The sequence below is a fragment of the Agelaius phoeniceus genome, chromosome 1 (genome assembly GCF_051311805.1).
Source record: "Agelaius phoeniceus isolate bAgePho1 chromosome 1, bAgePho1.hap1, whole genome shotgun sequence".
NCBI lineage: Eukaryota > Metazoa > Chordata > Aves > Passeriformes > Icteridae > Agelaius > Agelaius phoeniceus.
The window spans coordinates 45,322,213-45,349,600 of record NC_135265.1 but is presented as its reverse complement, the minus strand read 5'-3'; the positions used below and the strand labels follow the sequence as shown (position 1 = coordinate 45,349,600).

The 27,388-nt window shown below is 37.7% G+C and overlaps 1 protein-coding gene across 6 annotated transcripts in view; it reads right to left on the bottom strand.

Annotated features, from left to right (window-relative positions):
• The window catches only part of MYRIP (myosin VIIA and Rab interacting protein), a 208,362-nt gene that overhangs the window by 167,753 nt on the left and 13,221 nt on the right, over positions 1-27,388 (bottom strand). For all 6 annotated transcript variants that reach the window (XM_077178005.1, XM_077178002.1, XM_077177997.1 and 3 more), the window contains exon 2: positions 26,249-26,398. In XM_077178005.1, the coding sequence (XP_077034120.1) occupies positions 26,249-26,358 (110 nt within the window). In that variant the 5' untranslated portion in view covers positions 26,359-26,398. The remainder of the gene's footprint in view (positions 1-26,248; positions 26,399-27,388) is intronic.

Genomic DNA, 27,388 nt, shown 5'->3' with positions numbered 1-27,388 from the left:
GACTTTACCCTTAATTAGACACATTTTCTTGAGCCTCTACCTTTCAACATAATTCATCCTGACTCCAAGCACCTTTCCTTTTACCTGTTCCTTTTATTTCTTTTTTAAAAATAAAATCCTTTCTGTAACCCAAAACACTAGAGAAAAGTAAAACAAGGGTACAGCACTGTCACTACCTCTGCTGTAGAAATTGCTCTGAAAGAATAAAAGGCTTCGATATTCACAGCCATCAGTCCTCAGTCTCAGGCAAAAGACACATAAGATCTAGTCCAAAAAAATAAAAAGCTTTAAAAACTCAGGGACACTGTTCGACTGTTCAACTAGTGACACAACTATGAAGACCAAACTTGCTGACCACTGAATGCAAGTTAAACAAAAGTGTGTGCTTATAACACAACAGTTCCAGGATTACATATGGACTTGACTTTGCAATGCAAAGTATTTCTATCCTTAATTAATAAAGATTACTGGAAATTTCAAGCCTTTCATCCTTTCTTTCCTCCCCACCTCCAAAAAAAAAAAAAAAAGAATTTTATGTTCTGCACCTCTACAGCTAAGTCTGCTAAGTCCATCCCCTCTAAATAATAGAATAAACTTCTTCAAGGTCAAGTGCAAGGTCCTGTACATGTTTGGGACAATCCAAAGCACAAATACAGGCTGGGCAAAGCATGAATTGAGAGCAGCCCTGCTGAGAAGGACTTTGGGGTAGTGCTAGATGAGAGGTGGACATGACCTGGCAATGTGCACTCAGAGCCCAGAAAGCCAATCAAATCCTGGTCTGCATCATACCCAGCATGGGCAGCAGGGCAAGAGAGGGGATTCTGTCTGCTCTGCTCTGGTGAGATCCCATCTGGAGAGCTGCATCCAGCTCTGGGGTCCCAGCACAGGATCCACACGGACCTGCTGGAGCAAGTCCAGAGGAGAGCCACAAAGATGATTAGAGAGCTGGAGCACCTCTGCTACAAAGACAGGCTGACAGAACTGGAGCTGTTCAGCCTGGAGGAGAAAAGGCTTCAGGGAAACCTTAGAGCATTTCCCGGTACCTAAAGGGGCTAAAAGAGAGAGGGAGAGGGACTTCTAATACAGGTGTGGAGTGACAGGGCAAGGGGGGGATGGCTTTAAACTGACAGAGACATTATGGTGGTGAGACACTGAACAGGTTGCCAGAGAAGCTGTGGATACTCCATCACAGGAGGTGCTCAAGGCCAGACTGGATGGGGCTTTGAGCAACCCCATCTGGTAGAAGATGTCCCTACCCAAGGCGGGGTTGTTTGGCTAAATACGTAAAAAATATTAAATAATCTTTTTCACTCTAGTTTACTTATTTACTAAAGGTTTGTAACCACACACCTACTGCGATTACTTAATTTTTAATTTTCAATGCAAATATAAAATTTGAAAGCTTCCGGGCTTGTTCACCCTTCTTAATGCTGCTTCTCCAGTGGTCTCTAGGGCTCAGTCCTGCCACATAAACTCTGATCAGATGCTTGTTTGGCATAAATAGTTCTTTTAGATCATAAAAGACTGAGCTCCTAAAAGACAGTTAATTTGGCACACAGTAGAAGATAAATTCTTTTCTGCCAAGAAAAGATAAATCACAGAGGTTCAAATAAGCAGTAACTGCAATACAGAAACATGGCTGGTTAACAAGAAATAACCAAACCAACAAGAAACCAATCAACCCAATCCAAACCTGAGAATGTGTTTTCATTTTCTTTCAGTAAGAAAAAAAATGCTTTTGCAGTAGGTCTTTCAGGCACCATGAATTATTATTCCAGGATGACTTGTTGCAAGTCAACCACACGTAAGTGACAATTTGAATTTTGAGAATATTGATTACATGCAGTTGAGGAAGGCTTTTTAAGCCAAAAAGCTGGGGTTCAATAAATGAAAAAAAGCCAATAAAAACTGACTTGTCAATGTTAAAGTAACATATGCCTAAGGTACCTTCACAACAGCTTTTAAAATTCTCTTCCCTATAAATAAACATCTAATAATTAACAACAATTAATTAGGCCTAAACTCAACTTATATTAATGTTGTGAATCCTAAATATTTTTCACAATTGGTTGCTGTGAAAAGGATTGTGTGTCATATGCAGAGGATTAGGATATCACACTGGAAGTGATCAGAAGCAGACAGGTTTATAAGAAGCACGCATCCAGCTTTTATGGAAAGGACACAAGCATATCTTTCCCTACATTTTCCAGAATGCGGTACTAGGAATATTTTATAGCAATCTTTTTATTATTGATCCTTTTAAAATAAAAATTTTTAAAAGGTAGAGAACAAAGCACAAATAGAAGGTAATAAGGGCGTAGCACTACTGAAATGCTCAAAGTAGCATCAAAAGCCAAACTTACTGAGTCCTTCCTTCTGCAGGACAATTCACAGGAGGCTGTGCTGTGCCTACAAGTCACACCTTGATTTAATCCTCATGTAACAGTATACCAGAGCAAAATGAACCAGTATGAGATCACTTGCACACCTATCCTTAGAAACAAAGTGAAAAGCAACAAGCAAGCATTCACCTGCATAAAAAATATGCTTATAGCTCTCTACAACAGAACTAGCACCAAGCAACTGTGCAGACAGGAAGATTCTAATTTAGAAGCACCAAGTAAGGTTGGTGAAAGGAGCTTTTAGGTTGAAAGGAGCTTTACTTTGACTTGTGTTCTCAAAGCCATTAGCAAGTTTTCCACTTGAGGCACTTTATTAAATGGACTGACCTTTGTCTTTAAAATACATTTTTTCTTTGAAATTGGGTCCTCAGTAAAAAGAAAAAGGGGCAAATTGAGGTCTGGCCATTCTTCCTCAGCCATTTTCATACATAATGTGATAACTTACCACCTAAGTAGCATCACTCCTCAAGGACCACCTCCCAATACCATGGCTCCTGAAAAGTCAGCCTGCCTGCAGACCCACATAAGAGCTGCATCTTGTCAGTGGGACTAGCTTTCCAGAGGTGCAAAATATGAGACATCCCACTGACATCTAAGGGGACTAGCTGCTATTCCCCTCTCTTGATGGAAAAAAGAAGTCCTACAGGAGACTGAGTCATTGCTATAGGTAAATCATGCCATCTATTAGCTACCATTTTAAAAATGTGGACATCAAACCTTGAAACAAATGGGGTATTTATGATATCCATAAGAAACAGTTCTGGGCTTCCAGTACAAGTGAGAGATGGACATCCTGAGGAGTACAGCAAAGGCCCACTAAGACTATTTAGGGACCACAGCACCTCTCCTCTAAGGAGAACTGGTTCTGCTCAGCCTGGAGAAGAGAAAGCTCTGTGGGGCATCTCAGCAGTTTTTCTTAAATACTTGAAAGGAGGGCACAAAGAAGACAGAGCCAGGCTTTTTTCAATGGCTCCCAGTCACAAGATCAAAGATGAAGGGTACAAACTGAAACTGAGGAAGTTACCCCTGAACATCAGGAAACAGCAGTCACCTCCATGAGAAAGAGAGCACTAGCACAGTTTGTCCAGGGATGTTGTGGAGTTTTCCTTGAAGAAATTTAGAAGTCACTGAAGATGGCCCTGGGAAACTGGGTCTTGGTGGTCCTTCCTCAGTAGGGGTATTGGACCTCCAGAGGCCCCCTCCAACCATGCTATTATTTTGTGAACAGTAGGTAAGAATGAAAAGAAGCATGACAATTTATCATTTTCAGAATAAACTGCACTCTAAATTTCTCATGGTGTTTAAACCTCAGCAATCTTACTAAATGCTGAGCTGTAGGTCTCATCAATGAAGCACTCTTTAGAAGATGGCTCAATATGTATGGATTGGCAAAATTCTAAGTATTACTGTTGGATCAATACTTTAATTAAGATGGATGAAAATATGTTTGAGAATTACTTTTTGCAGTAATAAGGCAAAAAATTTCCACTTTCTTACCATGCTTTGATATTAAATATAAATCACAGTGTTGAATAAGCCTCTGGCAAGGTTAATTAATAAAGCAATATCAATCAAGCATGAAATTATCATGGGACAAATGCTACCCATGGCAGAAATAGAGAACAAGAAGAGACATCCATCAAAGATTAAACAGGCAAAGACCACATTGTTTCCAAAATGAGACCCTGAGCTGGACAAGCACAGTACAAAGACAAAGCTTTGACAGACTACTATAATGCATCACCTAATACAATAACTCCAATCCATCAATTTTCATGTTAAAGTGCATCTGAATGGAAATACCCATCTACAGCATGCCAGTTTAAATATCACTGGCTTTTCCCCATTGTAAATTTAAAGTCACCAATTAATAATCATTGATAGAATAAAAATCTGGAAACAAATACATGAAAACTTGTTCCCTCATGCCCCAAGGCATTCAATCAAAAATTTTGGAACAGTCCCACCAGCAGTTCTAGGCCTCACATGAAATGAATCATTAATTTGGTTTGACTACCCAAAACATCTTGCCTAGGTTCAAATTCATAGGCTCTATTATACAACTCTAAGCAGAGCATATGCTATTCTACAAATGCCCTCTGATTACAATGCCCAGGATTCTAGGGGGGGGGGGGAACCCCCAAACATTTCTAAAACCACAGACTAGATGCAACTCTTACAATTTTGCACCCTTCCTGAACAAGGTAACATTACAGGAGGCATCTCCTAACTGAGGTGGGGTCATATACCTCATCTGCTGTGCAAGCATTTGTGCTTTCAGCTCTCAGACAAAGAATCAGAGCTAGGAACACTTAGTACTTCTCTGATACAGTCTCTTAATGACACAGGACTAGGAAGCATCCCTGACTTCATTTACTGAGCCTAATGCACGGAAAAAACAAAGATGAGAAAATTCTTCCAGACAATGAAATTTATTTTTACTTCAATTAAAAACAAATGAGCACTCTACTGAAAAAAGTAGCACCACAGGATGTCATGCTTGCACGGTTTAACAAGTGTCAGGAAATACATTAATTCAGACAGAATGTGTCATTAATTAATTCTACATTAGGAGTCAGCTTTTAATTACACTATCTCATGCTAGAGTTTCAAGATACTCCTGAAATCTGCCCCTGATACAGAGTCTTGATGACCTTCAGGGTGTTTTTCACTCTTCAATAAGGTACCTCCAGTACAAAGCTCCCCTTATCTCCCATGCTGTAGTCAGAAGCCACTAGTATAGACCATCTATCTATATGTCTATGTCTATCTATCTATATATATATATACACAAGATATCAGCTTTGCTTACAAGAGAAATTTTCCCAACAGTCATTAGTTTAAAAGGTAGCTTGAGCCTGAACTAAATGTGTCCGAAAAGCAGCTGAGAAAGAAATTTGGACATCTCAAGCTTGCTAGCTACTTCATGCTGCTTGCATTTAACTTTGTGGATGTTTGCCAACACACAGAAGGAGGAAGGACAAAAGACATTTTTAATTAGAGAAGGAGTCTAGTTAAAAACATAAAATTAAAAAGAAATCCAGACCATTTAATTTAACACAAAGAAAAAAGCCACCGTATCTGAGCTATTGTTCATGACCAGTGCCCCAGGAACACAAAGAACCTGAATCAAATAAATGAGTATTTTTTTCTATGTTATCTGAAGAGAATTATCTTTATTAAAACCAATCTAGCCTTTATGAATAATACATGCCAGCTTCAAACAGATCAAAGAATAGTTACTCACTACAAAATTACCTGTAGCTGGGGGCGGGGGGGAAAGGACACAGTTTTACTTAACATATCTGCTTCCTGATACTTTCAGTCAGAAAGATAGCCATTAACTGACGTAATAAAAAAAGATAGCATTCTTCTACAGCCACCCTTGCTGAGAAGGAGCACCTGCCACCATGGTGTGCTTCTGCTGCAAAAGGCACCTGTCATGTGCTGGGAGTAGTGCAGGCATTATTGCCACAGCTAGTCCAGCACACAAGGGAAGAGTGATTTTGCAGGATAGGACTCTGTACTCAAATGAACTTCACCTAGGCAAACTCCTACCACTACCTCAAGAGATCAGGGATGCTGTAATTTGAGAAAAACAATAGGAAATTTAGCCCACTCAGTGCACAGACAGGTGGCAGCTTCACCCAAAGCAACTGCACTGGGAACACAGCACAAATTGGGATGTTGCTGCATCTTCGTAAGGGGCTTCACAAGCCTACAACAAATTGTTGAGGAAACACAGATAAAAACCACATTCATTATTCCTGTGGCCTTCGTGTAATGAGACTGAAATTTAAAAAAAAAAGGTCAGGTAATACTTCTACTGGATGGGTAGAAGGTTAAATGTCCATCAAATGAACTGCTGCAACTATGCCTGCTGTGAATTACTGCAGCATACACTTCAGTTTACTAGAAAGATAACAAATTATTTTGACAGATTTTGCCACACTTTAAAGCATTTCTCAAACATTAAAAATTAGAGGTTTGAAATTAAGTGAAGACAATGAAGAAAATCAAAACCTCAAGTCCTCCATCTATTTTTCAACAACAGCTGCTATTCCAACACTGTATTCTAAAATAAAGTTTTATAGATGTATTCATGCCAAGGTCAGCAGCTTTGCAGAGAACCTGTCCCAAGCAGACTTTAAAAGAAGAACACATATACTTATAGACAACCTGCCACTTGGAATATATATTTTCTCAAAGCAGGATGTGGATGCTTGAGGTTCACAGGCATTAGTTAAGCGTGACATGCCTGGCCCAGAGAACACTGCACTTTAATGCTCTTAGGTGGAGGTTATCAAACATCAAAGATAAGGCACCTCTGAAAACGCTAATATTTTATCAATACTTTGGAGCAAAAGATGCTGAAAACCAGTTGGGAATAAAGCTGTCAGCATGCCAGCAACCAACTTTAATTCTTGGTAACATGATGAAAAAACATAATAACAACATATTAAACAGAAGCACATATAACATGAAGCTTGAATATATTTTCTTTACAGGCACATTCCACTTCATTTTTGAAATTAACATCACAATTAATAGATAAAAAGACAGATTCAATGCAATGACCAGCTCCACCTGTGAAAACTCTGACAAAAGTCGCATTCAGATCAGGAATATCTATGCATGAAATGCTTCCCAAAAGATACAGCCTCTTATAATTTCAGACTTTTTCGATGACAAAATGTAAAGAATGTGATTCTAAGTATCTTTTAGCATTTTTAAGACTTAGAAAACAAGACAGTATGTTGATGAAGGAAAGGCTTAACATGAAAAAAATAATATTAAATACACAAATTCTTGAATGAGATGAGTATGAACTCATCATGATAGCAAAACAAAATGAAACTAAAGTGGGTAGCAAAACAGACATCATAAAATTATATTCAGGTTGAAGCTGGTCTTACAACTTCCCCACTCTCTCCCAAAACCCCACAAAAAAACCTTCACACATTTATATGATTATTACCCCAACTTTTTTGTTCCAACTCTTCTAGCTGTTAGCACTGATGTTAATGTGCCGAAGTTACACACACTAAAATCTGTATACAACACTAATCTGACTTGCTTTGCTTCCTCTACTCCAGCCTGACACAGGAAAACTTATTTGCCCTGCTTTGTCCATTCCCACAAAGAAACTTTTCTGGCTTGACAAACTCTTTCTGCCAAGTATCCAACATTTCTTTATTTTATTAACTGAATATCCTTAATTTGGGGGGGAAGTGATGCAAGCAAAAAATACTCATTTACATATTACCTAATTAAAATAAAAATAGAGTTTATCATTTATTGACAGAATTCTTTAATAAATAAAGGAAAAAACTGAAGTTTAAGCCACTGGTCCCATTGCTCCAATGTGTAAAGAGTACAAGCCAAGACAGCAACAATGGTCCTCTTATGCTCTACTGAGAAGGTCACATACAGGATTAAAGCTGACAAATCTCCATGGGTGCATGGTTTAATAGAGCTTGTGTCTTCAAGATTAAACCTTTGGTTTTTATTGCTACTACAAAGAGCAAGAACAAAACCTTGTTAAATCAGATACATAAGCTTATTTCAAGAAATGCCAAAGTCCTAACTCAAACTCAAGAAGATAAAGAAAACCCCAACACACTCTCAGGACGACTGAGGCAGGAGTCCAGGTCACTGAACCCAGCTAATCCCTTGCTAAGTAAAGGTCTGTGCCCAGCTAAAGTCTTTGTACCCACAGATCACCACTGGTTTCCTCAGGTCGAGAATGTGCTCAGTTAAGCTTGCAAGTCCACCAGATGAAGATCAGGTTTATTTCCCAGGATGCTTAAACTGGTTACCAGCCTCTCATCTATCTACATTGATCCTGTCTGGTTTCAAATTCCTGTAAGAAGGGTCAGTAGCCAGACTGGAGACCTCCAAGAAGCAGCGCAGTTCAGAACCAGACAGGACTGCTAGTTTCAGAGCAGGATCAAAGATCCACAGAGCAAACCAACTCCTTTGCCCCACATTCCCCTGAGGCAGAGCCAAGTTGAGACCAATTCTGAATTAGTGTAATTAACATAGCAGCTAATAGCAGAGTTAATTTCAGATGAAATGCACCACTATTTACACTGTACTACAGCTGCCCTTTGGCTACATCAAGAGAAGCACTCCTTGCTCCTTGGACAAGTTCAACCCTCTTCTGTTTCTTGACTCATGCTCAAATGCTCAGGAAAGAAAAGCTGCAAGGGAGAGAGGCTGGCAGTACACACAGATTAACCAGAAACAGGTAAGAATTAGACATACAGCATGAATGTCACATTTTTGAAGAGCTTTGCAGTGAGATCAGCTGAGAGAGAAGAGGTCAAAACAGTGCTGCTGCAACAGCAATCAGAAACATTTCATGGAGATAAGAGCAATTGCACTAGCATGCCAGAGGTGTGAAGGTTGCATTTGTCTCCTGAAATACTTTATTCCAGTAACTACAAAACTTTTCCAGAATACTTTTACTATAAAAGGCTCTATCAGAAGTCTGGTTTAAAATCAGTTGCAGGGGATGAGGGAAAAACAAAGAGCACACTCAAATTAAGCTTATTTCCCCAAAACAAAGAAACCTTTCTGAACCCCCTCTGACCCATGCCTCTGTCATCTATGGTCCCTCAAGTACTATCAAATTGATTACAGAGCATTTTATAGAACTTAAATAACCCTCAATGATCCTGCATTTATCCTGTCAGGGATGCGTGACTCACATTTCAAAAAAGGCCACTCTAACACACTTGGCAGCTAAATATATTGGAACCAATTATCACTGCACAACTTCAGTTCTGGTGAGTTCACCAAACTGAAAGACTTTTCTGATGCACTGTAAAGGTCCATTCTTCCAGCTGAACGAGCAACTTATAGCTGACATCAAGCTAATTATGTGAAAGCAAGCAATAAGAGTCTTTGTGTACTGCTTATAATAATAAACATTTTTTTTAAACAGCCACGTTTTAATGTTTACATTCAAAAGAGCCAAGTTCACTTTTCTTAGGTCAGGAATAGATTATTTAACATTGCAACACATTTCAAGTTCTTATTGAACAAGATGATGCACATAAAAATGAGAAACTGACATTGTATTCCTTTTAGTCTCCCCAACTGTTTCTGAAAGATGACAGAAAAACTCCTAAAAAGCAAATTTCTTTTTGCCTAGGAACATAAAATGTTTTAGGGTTTTTTTTTTTTTTTCTACACAGAGTAGGAAATACTATCCTTTGGACGTAAAAAGAAAAGTTAGTAACTCTCGCCTTCTTGAACCAGAGGTCTTTGAAAAACTATTTACTGTAGGGTGGGATGTATTTTTAATACCTGAGTTGCCAATGCTGAGGTGATTTATCTTCTCCCTTACACACAGTTCAGTGAAACACCATTTACATAACAGCAGTTGGTTCTCTGTCGCAAGGTTCTTTCATGTAGGCACTTTCACAGATTTTTTTTTTTCTAGGACTGCATCCATGCTGGAGCACAATCAGGAGCACAACAAACCTGTTTGACTCCAGAAACAATTTAGTCCTGTTTGTACCACCTGGGAGCTAATAAGCCCTGCAGGGATTTATCAGGGAATATGCCCCTTTCAGCCCTGAGACCATAGCTGTGCTTAGTGGGGCCCAGTCCTGCTGCACTGATCTCTCTTTACTGCCCACAACAGGTATTCACTCCTCCAGCAAAAGGCAAGAACAAAACATGCTGATGGGCTTAACAACTACAAGGCACACCTCCCAGTCAATGCAACCATCTGTAGGGGATGTAGGGAGATGCACTGATCTGTAGGGAAAAAGGAAAATTTTTGAAGGAGAAAAGAGAATGTGGCAGTAAATGCAACAAAGACCCTTCTTATGCAAGTGTTCTCAACCTCCTACCAGTAAGCAGAGACAGGTGAGAGACAAGCAGGCTCTCCCACCTCTTCATTATCAGGAATCATTTACCTTAATTGTCTACAATCTTCCCTTCTCCTCATTTCAGAGTTAATGAAATAATACCAGACCAGCTGGAAAGAAGTACAGGAAGATGCAAGTGAGTGAACAGAGCTTTGATTTGTCCCTGGAAGAGTGTCTTGACCCAGAAGATTAGTCCCTCTCCTCTTTCTGTCAAGATGGAAAACTGGCCTATGGCAAGGCTTCAAGAACATTCAAGTGAATGCCTGTCCTTTTTCAAAGCAGTGACAGTATTTTAGCCACCATCAACTGAGTATAGAACCATTTCTTTTATATAAGCAGATAAACTTCTTCAAACAGTCATTTGCTGGTGAAGATAAAGGCTTCATCCGTCTAAAATTCCCTTCAGATGAGAAATAAAGTTTTTACAGTATTATCCCCACGATAGCTAACTATTCTTATACATACATCTAACAAGAATAACAGCTAGACGGAATGTTGAAAAATTGCCTCAGTGCCAGATATCAATACAATGCCTACACTCCACTGCTGTGTTCAGTAACAAATAATAAACAAATCTGTCACTCATTAGCAAAAATGTACCAGTAGACTGAAGGCATGAACGCTGTATTTGCCCAAAGCAGGAAACAGGGGAAAATGCAGTTGTATCACCTGGAAGAGTCTTACCAAATCCTTGTGATGAGTTCAGAAATTTAAAAAAAATATCCATTTGATGTATTTATACTACAATTTGCAATGTTATATGGATTTTATTTTTTCGCACAAGACAAACATTAGTAGACAAACATTGCTTTTAAGGCAAAGACCTTAAAAGCCTACTTCACTGTTAACCATTTTATTAACCAATTCACTTTTAGCTACAAAATGTAATGACAGATTATCTGCCAATGCTAGTGGAAACCCCTTGAGGTACGGTAAACATTAATATAATTCACAATATGCATGTTTGCAATCAACTAAAATTGTATTTCGTGTGACAATTCTGTTCTTCGTAATTAACGTTGAGTGAAAATTGTAAATGGATAGATGAAAGACACAATCCCAGTTCTCTAACTATTGAAGATTTAGGCCTGTAATGAATGCTAAAGCCTTTCATATGATAGGCTCATTTTAGCTAACAGACACAGAAATGGTACTTCATTTGCATCTAACCCATGGAAACTAAAAATATTAATTAGGACAACTGTAAATAACAGGTCTTAAACAAAAGGCTCAATATGTCTAAAATTTTAACTCTTGAAGTGCTACTATCTCAGGGGTGGCTTTCTGAGATAATGGTTCCAGAAATATTAACTTGAGTTGAAACACAGCTCTCCTATTTTTTTTATCCTGCAGACTCTATCCCAGCGAGTATTCATACTTGTTTGATGAAAATCAGTATATAACTTCTTATTCCTCAGAAGCCCTGAAGACATAACATTGCTAAATTGAAAACACAGATGGCTTTATTCCTTCTTGTGCAATATTCTACAAAAAAATCTAATTACTCACAGTCATGCAACCCTACTGGTGATGAAAAGGCTGCACAAGCAGTACTTCCATCTCACCAATGCTTCAGGGTTTTAAAAGGACATCAAGGAACCAAATTTAAAGAACTTAGAACAACTTTTGCAGCAGCTGTCAAGTTTGCAGTTAGTATCAAGGGGATAGAGAATGCATTTGATAAAAGAGTACCAAGAAACAGTGAATATGGAACTTTGAATAAGAATTTTTTCATTCAAGTTTTTTGAAGTAGGGGTATATTAAAGGGTTTCATTAAGTCACACATGAGCACACCTTGCTGCACCTTACTAAATCAGTCAGCCAAACTCTGTGAAGCCTTCCTCGCTTCCCCAAGGTAGGACAGATTGTGAGTCCATTCTGGCATCACACAGAAGAGCTGCCAGACCACACCCCAAATCCTCTGTGTACACACACACAGGCACTCACTTCAGTGAGATCAGTGCATTTTTTCCCCTACCACACACCTCACGAGCCAAGGATGAGGCTGGATACTAAGGATAGCATGACAAAACCCCAGTGCCATTTGAGACTTTCCCGACACAACAAGTAAGTTCCTACACCCCCAGTGCTTTAAATCAACAGCCAGGATCACCCCAATGTCAATGCCAATGACATCTGGCTTCTGGTACACCGGAAACAGGCTTTCCTGCCTTTAATGACAGCAGCTCTTTGCACAGCTCCTTCTGTATGAGGCTCCCCTTCCAGTCAGTTCCCTGGGTAATTTCACCAGATTTCTCAAAAGGTGGAGGGAAAATGGACACCCTGACAAATGATTCCTGCCAGGAAGCAACAATCACTTTCAAACAACCCATCATCAGGACTATGCACATACTTTTTTTAAATGTACTATTTTCATTGCCTTTTCTGACATTGATAACAGAGAGAGTAATTATATAACTAAAAGGTTCTGCAATAAATACCACTGTGTGGTTTATTATGGCCATAGAAATATATTTTCTATCTCAATCTTTAAAACTATGGCAATATGTGCAATCTTCTCAACATTTGCTTATCTATTAAAGCAAACCTAAATGTTTCTCTAGGAAGTGCATCACATGTGATCAACATGAGGTAGTAAATAGTAGCTCACAAGCCATGTAGGTAAAAATGAACACAGAACACAAAGCTTTGCAAAGCAGCAGAATACTTGGAAACAAATGAGGAGTTCAAAAAGAGAGACAACCCATATAACATGTATCAACAGAAGTAATCAGCACTGACAGACTTTTTCTCACCACAGATATCTATGGAGAATGTTTGTTTTTTCAAAATGTGCAGCATATAAAAAGATACAGTGTTTGTTATTTCTGCCTGCTTTAATTTCTGACTGCTTCATGAAGCCTAACATCCATCACCATCTACAGTAAGCTGTTTTGGTCTCAAGTTTTGCTACATTAGGCAACTACAAATGCAGAGACTTCAATATATATGTATCTTGGAGTTGTAGTACCTCATGGTTTGGTTTTTATTATTCAGAAAAAAAAAGACTAGGTCTTGACTTTACATCCTCCATGCTAATTGCTGTTGTCTAAAACTAAACTATTTGTTTGAGTGAAGAAAGAAATCCATAGTGCTGAAGAGGAGTTTAATCCATGCAAAGCCAACTGAGCTGAATTCATAAGCCACAATAGAGGCAGCCAAATCAAGAGAAAATAAGCAGAGAAAGGGAACATTAGATTTTACTAGATAACAGTGACTTCAAAGATATTCTTTCTTCTTCTGTCTCCTTCATAATATCCCTTGTCTTAGATAACCCAAATCACCATTACAAAGTGTAAAATGATGAAGCAAACTAATCAAAGGAAAATGTCACCATATTAAGCAAGTTAAATGTGGAGACACCAAATACATGACTAAAATGCCCTGCAAATTTCTGAGATTGCTATTCTGCAGCAAACATCAGTATTTGAAGATTTTTCCACTGAATGAAAAAAGCATCACAGCAGTTTTAAAAATTGTTACCTGTTCATATACACTACAATTATGTACTGCTGATTTACTCATCACATTAATTGTAATTAATGCTAATGCCAATAATTGATGCTAAAGCAGCAATGCTTTCAATGCCAAGATAACATATGTATTTAAGATCATAATTTCTGCTCAAAGTGATGATATCACCTTCTTCTCTTGCAACATTATCCTCTGCTGTAATTCATTAATTAAAAGTAGATGTTGTAAGGCCAGGACTATTTGCTTAAAAGAACATTCTAATGTAGAGTCCTCTACAGGACTTTCCTGTTGTCAGGAATTTCCTGTTCAATAGCATACAAAACCACTTAACTGCTGAACTCAGCAGTCTCACTTGCTATTCCTAGCAGGAGTCATTACTGATATGCATCTGAAACATACCTTACTTAACTCAGATACTGTAAACATGAGACTGGGGAAAATTTTGAAAAATAGTCTGTGTTATCATAAAAATGCCAAAGCTCTCAACTTAGCCAGAGAAATGTAGGTCAAAGCAGAGTTCTCCTGAAAAGTGGACAAAGTTAATTTCTGTGACAGTGGAGTTACTGCCTTCCTTTTATGAAACTGAGTCCTAAGTTGATTAATGGAATGCTGCATATTTTTACATTACCCCAGGGCAGAAATGGCTTGCATTAGAGTGCCTGGAACTGCTTCATCGATTGACTAAAGAAATTAAGTTTGAGAGAACTGTCAACCAGAAAAACACTTCTTGGAGATCACAGACTCTACTAAGGTCTAGAATAATATTTTGTTTGACTAGAAAGAAAAATTATCCTCACTTGTGTTACTAATTCTTGTGTTCTGTCCTCATTTTTATTCAGAATACAAAAATAAAAGAATACCAGCCTGAAACTGAACTAAAATTTCACAAATGTAAGGAATTTAAAGACTATTCCTCCTGAGACCACTATAAAACACTGAAAACTCCTTCAAGCAGGTACTTAGAGAGAGCTGATGTACTCTGTGTCAGGAAAACATTTGCAGTTTGCTGACAGAAGTGCCATCCAAAAGACTCTGTGCTTAAGACAATTGCAAACACATGAAAGTTAATTCAATCTCTGTCCAGCCTTCCTGAAACTGGGTTACTTCCTAAGTTCTAAGCTAGTTTTTCAAATCACAAGTTTGCATCTCTGGAGAGCTGCAAGTCCAGCCTGTGTTAACAGCAAACATGAACGTACATGTCTGACTCATTATAAACCTCTGATTTCAGAGGCTGTCTTCCTCTGATTTCTCACCTGCTCAGGCAATCTGAAGGCACACTTTGCTAGTGTGGTTGTATTAGTACTTCATTATATACTATACTAGTAGAAAACTAGTCAATAGTCAATATTATTAGTATTTTGTAATAATGATAGAACAGTAAAGCTCCTGGGGGAAAGAAATGAAAAGTCCGTGTGGCAGCAAAGAAAACAATGCTCAGGCTACTGTATACTTTGCTTGCTGAGACACAGAAAATTCACCAGTCCTGGACTGATTTATAAACTGTTTAAGAGCTCCTTCTTGAACCTGAAGAAACCAAATTTTACACAGATTCACCACTTACCATAGAACAAATCTGTCCGTTCACAGATCACACTAGCTAACTAGGTTTCATGTTAGCACTGAAGAATTGTTCTCAAGAACCACGGTGCATAAAATATGAAAGTAAAATAAATACAAATTCACAGTAATTTTAATTGATTTACAACAAAATTACTTTTTATCTAGATAACCAACTAATTATACATGAAACACAAATTCACATTCCCCTTTTATGCACTAAATTTGGCTACCCATAATAATGTAACAGTGAAATAACAACAGGCAAAATCTATCACACATATAGAAACTCCAAACAATATTTCATGGCATGGAGCAGGTTTCTTTACTAGTGACATTATTTAGATTACAGTCTCCTATCTAACAAGAGATATTCCATACCTGCCATACAAGTATGTGACTATTTTCATATTAGTCCACAATCCAATAAAATGAAGTTTTCAAAAGACAGTCACAGGTGACATCTTGCTATCAACTGAAGGAACATCAATTGAAAAGACAGGTTCGTTCTTTTGTGAGACCAGCATAGTGGAAGGATTACCACAGGATTATCTCCAGGATAACTGACAGCCTACATGCAGCTCCAAAAAAGCCTTTAAAATTCATCATATGTTCAACATTCTTCTGGAAGAACACAAGTTTATTTTTATTCTTAAACAGGAAAGCAAAGAAGAAAAAGAACCCAAAAAATCAAAACAGAAGCAAATAATTCAACATTTCCTGCAGGTTCGAGATCTATAAAAACCACAGAACCACAGTGCAGCACTAATGAGCTTCCCCCCTTTAATGACAAATCTTCTACCAAAATATTGTATTGTTAATATAATGCTCCTAGTGCTATGCTGAGAAAAACCATAAAGACCATCATGCACTGATGAAAACTGAAGAGGGATAAAGAAGAGAGATGCCACCAGCCACCTTCACTGACACATAATCAGCCACCCTCACTGACAAATGCTACACAGTAGTCAAGAGAGATTAATTAAAGATTCTTTTGTTAAAGCTCAATCAGAGTGTTTCTGTACAGTAGAAAAAAAATTATGAAATCCCTGACACCTCCATCAGACATCTTTTTAATTACTTCCTGATTTAGACTTTGATTGAGATGCAAACACTGACTTCTGTGCTTCATTCCATTTCCAATGTGCTTCACAAAACCAAGATAAATTTAGAATATCCTTTCAAGCTGAATGTGCTGCAGAAACACCATATCATCTGCAGTCTATATCTTCCAATATTTACTAGTCAAATTGTAACCCAAACTGTACCAAGAACCACATGTAATTTGCCATATACTAGCATTAGGGTTGCATCTTCCTAATGCACTGAAGAACAGCATTAATGAAGACTTACTGTGATGCTCTAATATACTAATTCTGTTGTAAACCAGCTTAAGAGATTTTTTTTATTTTCTTTTATGGAGTTAGGATAGCAGAATGGATAAAATAAGTACTACAGAGGAAAAACCTTAAAAAAGTATGTTTGAGTTCAACTGCTTTCAAAAGAACTTGAAGTCATAACTAGGAAGAGACTAAAATTATTACATCGATAAAGGAAAAAATGCATAAGCAAATATATAGAGCAGTTATAATTAATTCCAATAAAAAACAACTCTGGTGGGCAGTTCAAAGACTTGCTCTTGCCTCAAGCACAGAGCCAAATATATACCAACTGTAAATAAAGGCAACAGTACATTAACAACTTACCCAAGTTAAATTACAGCAAAAAGTATGACTGCAGTAACTGCCCATATGTTAGTTCCTTCCCTTAGGCAAACATGAAGCTCCTTACTGTACCCCTCAAGGGTAAATTACAATTATCTTGTATTTATCATAGGGTAGGTTTATATACTTAGGCAACACCCATTGCAGCAAAACTTTGTGGTATGTTGAGTAATACCTTCAGCTCTGAGATACACCTGACAATTTTTGTATGTCTAAAATATTATAAATGCAAAACTTGACTTATTAATTTCTACTACTACTACTCTTTTTAATTATTTTCACAGAAGTAACAAAAGCAAATCCATTTTATGTCAAATATGAACCAACAAGTGGCAGAATGTGTTACAGTTAAAAAGTATCTCCAAATATATTTCTGAAGCTACACTTTGGAAGTGTTGACAAAGTGTTTTGACATCTGTGGTATTCTCCTACACATGCATATCCCTCTTTCCTTTAGCTGAAAATGTTCAACAATTTCATTTAGAAAATTTCATGCTGAAAATTTTGCCATTTTGGAAACAGAGATCACTGATCTCTAACATACACCTTAACTCAGTCACCTCCATTCCTCACAAAAGCTGACTGGTAGTCTTTAGAACTCACAATAAACACTGAACATTATTATAAACACTAAAAATTGAACTCCCCTCAACCAACACATGGTGACATTTCTGGAAAGCAAGCAGATTCTAGTTTGCAATAGTTCACTTTGGAACGAAGTATAACAGTGAAGAACCTGGCACAAGTGATTTATAAAGTAGCTCTTTCCATGGACCTCCTAAGACACAGATTCTTAGACTCAGGATGGATTTCTAAGAACCACATCCCCTTTAGCACAGCTTATTCCCCTGGCACAGCTTTGAGAAGGAAGCTGCAAAAGACAAGAGTACTAGAGAACCTGCAGGATGAGGTGTTAGGTGAATACAAAATCACCAAAGCAATTTATTAGCGTTCACCTCTGCTGATTCAATAGGCTGAGGCAGATCTCGTGACGTACTCCCTTGAGCTTCAGCACAGTGAACAAAACACCCAGTTTTCCTCAGGACAGCAGCCTTACCTCCCCAAAGTGCTCCTTCCACACCCAGAAATTTTATCTAAATCCAGAAGATTTATTTGTCATGTGGATTCCAAGATGCTTTCAGTTCTTCATAGGCTTCAGAAAGGAAATATTAGGAAGTATTCAAAAAGCACCTTTTTATAACAAAAAGCATGGACAATGGGATACAGCTCCATAGTCAGTTGCTCAGCTGCAAGAGAAACTGAACTTCACAGCAGCCCTTTTTCACTCTGTCACCTTCCTGTGCTGTTTCTTACAGCTGTTCTTGGTTTTACTCCATATTCAGGGCACAGGAACTGGCCACAAAAAAATGACGAGAGAAATTTCATTGTCTATGAAGAACACAGAGCATGGAAATGCTTGAAGTAAGCAAAGCAAATATTATCCCTTGATTCACCAACAATACTTGAAATAAAAACATCAGTAAGTCAAGTCAGTATTAATTTCCTTAGATGTCCTGTCTCTGAAATATTATAATACTTCTATATTGTAGGCAGAAGCAAAAATCTTTTACTTTCACAAACATCAGTGTTCCCCAAAAGTATACTTTTACAATTCCATATTGCATATTTCTTTCAAGTCAAATTTCACATCTAAATGAAAAGTCATAGCTCAGACTGATAATAAGCTAACCTCATAATGATGAGCAGTATTTCTTATTTTCTTGAGAACCAAAGGTGAGTATAACAAAGACAGGAAGGCTTGCAGCTTCAGTTAGTTCCATCCAGATTAGTGCATACAAGGGCAGGCCTATGGCATGTTGCAATAGAAACTTACAGTAAAACCTATCCCTTCTGCCATAAACCCCAAAACCAAAACCCAACCCACATTTTAAATACAGCTTATTAAATACAACACCTCAAAACTGTAACACTTGGCACTACTTACAAGTTATTGAACATTATATGGAAATGCACTCAGAGTATCCCAGTTCTCTAAAATCTAATATGAAGAATAAATCCTGAATAAAATACATTATGCAGCCGTTCTTCTCCTGTTTATTTACATGTTCTGCCACAACTTCAAAGTACTACCAATTGTACTGCTATAATAACATGTAAAGAGATAAACCAACACTTAAGATTGACTAAACTGTAAAGACAGGAGTTCATATGCAAGAGAACATCCCTTGCCTGCACTGCAGGGCCAGTCAGGTGAAAGAAGATTACTACTACAAGTCACGTTTGACAGCTCAGACTTTTCATACACGAGACATCGGAGATTAAATATTGATTTTACATTATAGCTGTTCATTATCACTAGGAACACTCACTGCTTTTAGCTAAATTGTAGCCAATAATTTGATTAGTCATAACCCACAATGAAGACCAAATTACACAAAAAAATCCTGCAGTAAGTTTTATAACATCTCTGCAACATCATGCTGCTTTCTTTAAATACTTAGCTACAGTTTATGCAAGCTTGGCACGCTGAACGTGGGATGTACTTCAGCTACATCTCTTATGGCCTGTCCAATATTAAAAATGTGAGCTGGAAACATTTCTTTCTATACAAGTTTCTCGAATATTCCCTGAAATTAAGCTTCTTTGCACCTTTTCATAAGCATGAAGAAACATGAGAGATGATGCTTGGTTCACCAGAATTTCCTCTCAGCTGAAGCTGCATTTGTAAATACATTTTGAAAAAGCCAAAATTCACATCTGGCATTGCCTGTATTCAAATACTTGGCAGAAAGAATTTGTTGAGAAGTTCCATCTGTGCTTCTCCTACAGCATCCACACGCCATTCAGATAGCAAGAAACTTCATGGTGGGTTCCCATGCTAGTCAAAAGCAAGATGCACAGAACTAGTTTTAGAGGCAACTAAGCATAAGCTGCTCTTTGGAAGTATCCTGGCATTTTTTCCTCCATTAGGCAGAAAAAAATCTGGGCCCAAATCTATAATTTGAAACAGGTTCTTCGTCCAGTTCTTTGCTTCAAAGGCCAGATTCTTCCCGGTGCCCTGGTTTCTCTCTTGTAAAGCATAAAGTAAATCCTACTGTCTTGTCAGGTGCAATCACTTTCTCCAATTACAGGTGAGGCTAGGATCAACATCAGAGTCAGGAGAACCTACACACTCACCACCTTTGCACCCTGTGGTGTCAAAGCAGGGAGTTCCAGGCAAACCACAGAAAGGACTCAAAATGCAGCTGCACTGCACAAGGTAAGACCTTGCATCACTGCTGAGACACCTCTTTCCTTGTCTAACCCCAATCACGGCACTATGCCATAGCAAGCAGCACGCCTGGATCAATATTTCCTGAAATTAGCAGCAACTAACAGTTCCTAAATGCATTTTGAAGTGCACCCTTACTGACTGCAGCAAAAGCAACCATTAGCTATGACTTGCATGTAGAATTCATCCAAGTAGCCATTTTTTGATAAGCAACTTATCCTGGCCTGACAACACTGCTAAGGGATAGTTGTTAAAATATTAAACACAGCTGTTGAGAGAGGGCAACACAGTAGCAGTGTTAAGCATCTAGTACACAGATGCAGTTACTGACAACTCTTAATCTTGACAGGCTGTGTGAGCTAGAAAACAGGTTTGCATCTTGGAACATTATGTAACAAAATCGGTGATAAGCTAGAAAGAAAAAAAAGATGTCTTGCTCTTAATCTTGTTAATAAACCCTTACTTCCAGGAAAGAGCTGTAGTGCCCTACATATGTTTTAATCATCTTGTTTTATAAGCCAAAGCCCTAGCAAAATAATGTATTTATTCAGCAGCTATGGTTCTGATGAATCATTTCTAGCACCCAAAAATAATTCTAGGCATATGAGTGCTAAACTCATGACAGCTCAGCAGAACCTTGTACTGGAGAAGCATGCAGCTGTTTTAACATGAGAATCACAAAGAGCAACTTTCTCAGAGGAGTTAACTGCTCCAAGACCTTTTATCACAGGGAGAGAACCTATCTGTCAGGACAACCCAGGAAGCAGAACAGTGACTACCTGCTCAAAAAAAAAAAAAATAAAATAAGTCAGCATAATGGGCTTCCCCCACACTGTTCACCAGAGTCAAGGGCAGGAAGGCTGACCTTATGAAATCTCTTCAAGCAATTAAGGTACTGATCAACGAGTTCATCTGCTGGAACTTTGAAGCTTGACACAAGACCAATCTCCTGTTCTTTCCTCACTAGGAAAACAGCTATAAAATGGCATTGCTTGGAGGAAAGAAGAGGGAAGACAGACAGGAGGTGGTTTTGCTTGGTTTTTGTTTGTTTTAAGGTATTTGGTACAAGCCTGCCACAGGAAGGAAGAACAAGGACTGATATGCAGAATCAACAGATAGCTACCCAAATGTCTGTCCTGGCATTTTGCCAGTTTGATATGACTCACACTGGCAATATTTTGATTAACAAGCTTTGGAAGGAGTTCAATATTTTATCCACTACAAGACCCATGACATATACTGTAAAAACACTGAAGTCTACTGTAGTTTGACAAGAAAGTATCAAACTGGTTTCTGGGTTTTCTCAAATATGTTTCTGCAGAAGCCTCTTCACAGGCCTATTCATGCTACAATAGGATATGCTGCAAAAGGAGCAAAAAGAATAAAGCAATTTAAACCATTTCATAATGTTCTACACAAGGCTCTGTCCTAATCCCTTTCGCATTCTTTGGCTAAAAAGGCAATTAAAACAACCAGAGAAGAGAGGGCCCTCCTGTGAGCATAGCCATCTCATTGTTTTCTGCAAATAAAACACTTCTGCAAAATTGATCACCAATTACTACATTTGTCTTTACTACAACTGAAAATGTGACTTTATAAATAAAGGTAGCAAAGTTGATATTCAGCAACCCAGCCATGAAAGCCACAATATCAAGCAAGCCATGGTGATGTTTCTGCCTGTGGGCAACAGTCAGTTCTCAACACTTCCCTTGTGCTGTTCCAGCAAACCCCACGTAAGTATATTGAGTTGTTAAAGTGTTATGATCACATATCCATCTGGCACCAGAAGGTCAGTTGTTTTTCTTTGTAAATACATTTTCTCAGGTGATTAACAGCTGTGGTTCAAACAAAAGAGAACCATGCTGCCTGCAAAGGAGCACCTTTTATCCCTGCCTAGAGCAAGTTTTACCACTAAAATACCAGCATGCCAATGGCTGATCCTACATTCACTATGGTGATGGAAACTCTTCTTAGCCAATGACTATAGAAAGACAGCTTAAGTCACTGCAACCATGGCCTCCTAAGGTAAAGCAGCTGCTGACAGGTAAAGCATCTGCTCCTTTTGCAGTCTGCTCTGTTTACAGCTGATCAGCACTGAGCCCTTCCTATGCCTGAACCCTTCTAACCTTCTAATTTGCCTCCCTTTGCACCCACTTTGAATATGAGAATCAGAACAGCCATTTTTTAACCTGTCCACATGGCTGAAACATGACAGATCAGGAGCATTTACTACAATAAGGTGATCCACCAATTATTTTCTGTGAAATTATAATTTCACTTATTTAAAACGCCTTGACTTCTCAGCATTCCTGACCTAAAACAAATGGATACACGTGTTTATAAATACATTAGGAACTGTAAAAACAAAACCAAAGAGCGACTTGATTTTGTCCACAGTGGATGAGAATAAACAGTGGCATATTTAGACAGTCTTGAAAACTGAATAAGCAAACAAAAAATAGAAGACAGCACTTTTACACATCTGGTTATGTATAAAGGCCCACCTCACACACAAGCATTTGGGCTTGGAAGCTCTTATTAGCTTTCCTCTGTCATTTCTTTCAAAAAAAATATATTTTAAAAAAAGAGGACACAGTCCTTCCTGAACTGCAGACGACAAAGATGTTATGCACAGCAAAATATTAAAATATTAGATGTTTAATGCTCAACACAATCCAGTCTTTTCCATTGCTGACATTCTGCAGCTGCACGCAGTCTGAAATTCAAGATTAATAAATCTGTATATGAGGAAACAAGTCATTAGCATGTCCAGTCAACTTCCTCAAAAAGCCATGTATGATTCTTAGTGTCCCAGGAGCCCAGAGACAGCCTGCAGAGCTGCAGTGGCAGAAGGGATGTACAAAAGGTTGTCCTGAGCATACACACCAAGAAATTCAAACTAATCACCTTCCCAGTTACAGCAGATCTGCCTCGTTTGTCTATTTCAACTGATTCACAGTAAACTCAGCCCATCCATTTGCAAGTCTGTGTTATAATTTTAGCCACAATGGCTCTGAGTGACTACACTAACACAGGGGTAAATAAAAACATAACACTACTGCCAAAGACAACAACGACTAACACATAATCAAACCAGAAAGATAATGGGTGAACAAGTGTCAAAGAACAGTAAGTATTATTAATCTCATATCAGGTTGAAAGCCATAGCAAAGAAAGGAACTAAAATGATACGAAGCAATAAGGCATAACAAACCAACCACTCTACTCACTAAACATGTACACATGTTTATCTTATTGTTATCTTACCAGCTGTAGCCAACTAATTTTTTTTTTCACAAAATGTACAAGATCAAACTGTCTGATAACAGTGGGAGATACAGTTGTGAGAAAGACACCACTGAAAAAAAATCCTCACTGCAGAGAAATTCAAAACTGCTTTGCAGCAGAAAATGCAGATCACCAGTATGGCTTTTCTCCATACATTATGTCATTTTGCTTACAGAATATGAAAAAATTAGTTAACATGTAAAACCAGCAATATTATAAAAAACATTGGAATGTTAGGTCTAAAATATTTGTCATTTTACCACCTTAAAAACATTTATTAGAAATAAAGATAAGCTTCACTTCTTGTAGTATGCTAGTTAACTGTTCAGCTGCCATTAGAAAAGCAAAATTGAAGTTATCAACCACTCACAGTTTTTTAGCTTTCATTACCCTCCTGATACAGTGGAAATCTATCATATACTCCTTTAAGTATTTCTTGATCTTTAGAAATAATTGTTACCAATAGGAATAATACAGAGAGAGATATGTGAAAGAGCTTCTTAAATCTTGGTGGGGAAAAGCACCCAAAAATAACACAATGATATGAAGAATTACACAGAAACCCTATTTTAAGAAAGTATCGCATGCAAAAGCTTCAACAGTTGCATTTAAAGTCTAATGCTGCTACCACAAATTAATTACAGGAATAAAAAAAAAGAAATTCAAAACCATACCTTTAGATATAGCTTTTGGTTTTGAATTTGTTGAAAGAAGTCTAAAAGTCTAACATATAATATATAAATATATATATGCCAGCTTTTTTATCTTAGAAAAGATTACAGAGCCTTAACGAGTTTCACTTCTAAAGTGAAAGTTTAGAAGTTTTAGAAGTTTCACTTCTAAAGTGAAACTACATGGTAAACTTTGCCAGTTGATAACATTCTAAATACAAACACAATAGAGCCAAGAACATCAAAGGAAATCTAGTCTCTTTTCTTACATGTTGAAAAAATCTAATCTATAGCAAGATCATGTAATTTTTTATATATTTTCAATCACATAGGAAGACAAAAAGGTATGCTGCAAACAAAGCAACCAAAACCCACCAGAGTAGCCTGATTTAAAAAAAAGGAAAATAAAAAAGATCATAGCTTTTAAGTCAGAAGTAAGCTTTGAATTTCACTTGCAATTTTAGTGTCATTGAAATTACTTAAATTCATATTTTAAATAACAGCTGAATTTCAGAACTGCTTTGTCACTACAGCTCCTTATACAGCAGCACTTTAACATAAATACTTGCAAAAGGCATAACTTTGTAAGAAGATGAAAGTCATATATATTTGAAATATACCTACCTTCCCAGTGTTTTAGCTGTCTTCTCACACCAGCTTTCTACTTGTGAAATTAAGTGTCATGAAAATTAGGTGTCATGAAAAACTTCAGTAGCACAATGAAAAAACACAAACACCAGCAGAAATTTTCTCTATCTAGGCTTTCCAGTCAATTTTCTGTGTGCATGCCTTTCATCCTTGCCCCTCCTCCTCCCACTGTAAATCTATTGTACAAAACAGGCAAGATGCCCCAGAATACTTCCCAGATGTGGTATGCTTGCTCCAGTCATGGTACAAAAAGCTGAAGAGAGCTCACACACTCACCCTCTTTAAGCTGTTTCTAGAATCTCTTGGCTCTGTTGTGAAAAATTACCAGAGTAATCAGAACAACCTATGGTACAACAAACAGTCAAAAACAAAAAAAAACTCTGTTCCATCCTCATGCAGTTGTTTCTCCCTGCAGCAAGCTTGCACTACCAACCCAAGCAAGAACTTGCACAGCATGCTAAAACTGAAGTAGGCCTATGCTGCAAGACACATTTCTTGCTCCTAATGTTCCAGGTGAGAGAGTTTCAATTGCACATGGTATATATGCCTAGTTTTCTGTTGAGTTCAGTCATCTTCCTGCTCTGTTGACTCAGCTTGACAATAAATGAAACAGATGATGCCTGAGATAAAAGTAGCACAGTAAGAGAATGTGCATTTGCCAACCATAGATAGAGACTTCAGAGCATTCTGGATAATAAATAACTATGTGTTCAAAGAAGGTAGTAAAAAATCAGGCATAATAATTCAAGGAAATATTGATGAAACTAGAAAGAAAAATACTGCATCTACCAATTCAGGTCTCTATTCGTAGTCCCTTTGTCACATACCAAATTTCCTCAGCTACCTTGCAAACAAGTTCCATCTGTTCTCTTCTGGATTATTTCTGTTTGCCATCATTTTGTACACAGATTACTGAAAGCAAAGTTAAGTTATCTCAACACAATGGACAACACATCCCATTGACTGCTTCGGGGAAAAGAGATGGGTTGAACTTCATAACTTTCAGATGTCTGCATGTAAACAAAGTTTCTGAATAAAAAGATGGAACTGACTACAGTAGGGAAAAAATTCTCTTAACAGAAACTTCTGTTTTGTTATGTCAAACACTACTTAGTCTCTACCCAGGAGATATACACAGGTGATTTAGAGACCATTTCTGTGGTTTAATCTCGGATAGACTAAATGCAAAAATTAATTACTACTCAGTAATTGAATTCATGTGGAGGAGTTGAATATTTCTTGCCTCTGTGACAGGAATGATTATTAATGCACAGAACACCATAAAAATGCTGTGTTCTCGGGTTTCCTCCAAAGCCAGTTTGTAATAATCAAAATACACCAACATTTTTAATCCTGCTTTTATCCTTACCTCAGCCTTTCCTCTTCTTTCTTACGAAGGCTGAAATCTCGCTGAACCACCTGGAGCACATGCTCTGCTTCTTCGTCAGTCAAGCCAGAAAGGTCCAGTTTTCTCCCCATTCTACACTGGGTCCTGGATATGAATAACTATAAGGAATATCTGAAATCAGAAAAAGAAAATAAAATAGAAAAATAAATTGAAAGCAGTCATAGTTTTCACAAGTGCGTGGAGATCACAGGCAAAAAAAGAAAGTTGCTGCCATAAACATCAGAAAACATTTGAATCTTTTTGTCTGGAAAACACCTTTTACACTGAGTCCAGCCACTAACCCAGCATTGCCCAGTCCACCACTAAATCATGTCCCTAAGTGCCACACCTGCACATCTTTTAAATACCTTCAGGAATGGCAACTCAACCACTTCCCTGGGCAACCTGTTCAAATGTTTGACAAACCTTTCAGTGATGGAATCACATCTAAAATCCCATCTCAACTTCCCTCGTACAACTTGAAGGATTCATTTCAGAATTATTTGGCAGGTTCCACGCACTGAAAGCAATCACCCCCCATTCAAATATAAATGAAAAAGATAAATTATTTGGTATAATAAGAGATGCTGAGGACAGACCTCAGTGTAGCTCTCAAAAAGGAACATGTTTAACTAAGTCAGGTCAAATCAGGTTTATACATTTCTTAAGATTTTATAAAACTGCTTGCAGTGCAATCCCTGCCACTGTGTACGAACAGAGAACATATTCTGCTGTAACACTCAAAAATGTTTTATACTGCCAACTAAGAAATCAGGAATTATTTTAAAGCACCATTTAAAAAAGTAAGCACATAAATTTTAAATGGATTTCCCAGAGTGACTGAAAAGATTTAGATATCACTATCTATATTTAGATGTCACCACTATAAGGTTGGAGGAAATAAAGAAGTAGTTAATATTATGTGTGAATTGAAGGTACTATAAAGTTCGAACTAGAGCTTGGTCCATTAAGTTTCACTAATGAAATTTGTTCTAATTTATTTTCCCATGACTTTTACTCATTTAATTGAATTCTCGCAAATTCAGCTCTCAGTATTAACTTGCGTTACTTGATTTATGCAATTATTTGGGCAATCACAGAGGTGTCCATCTCCACATTGTG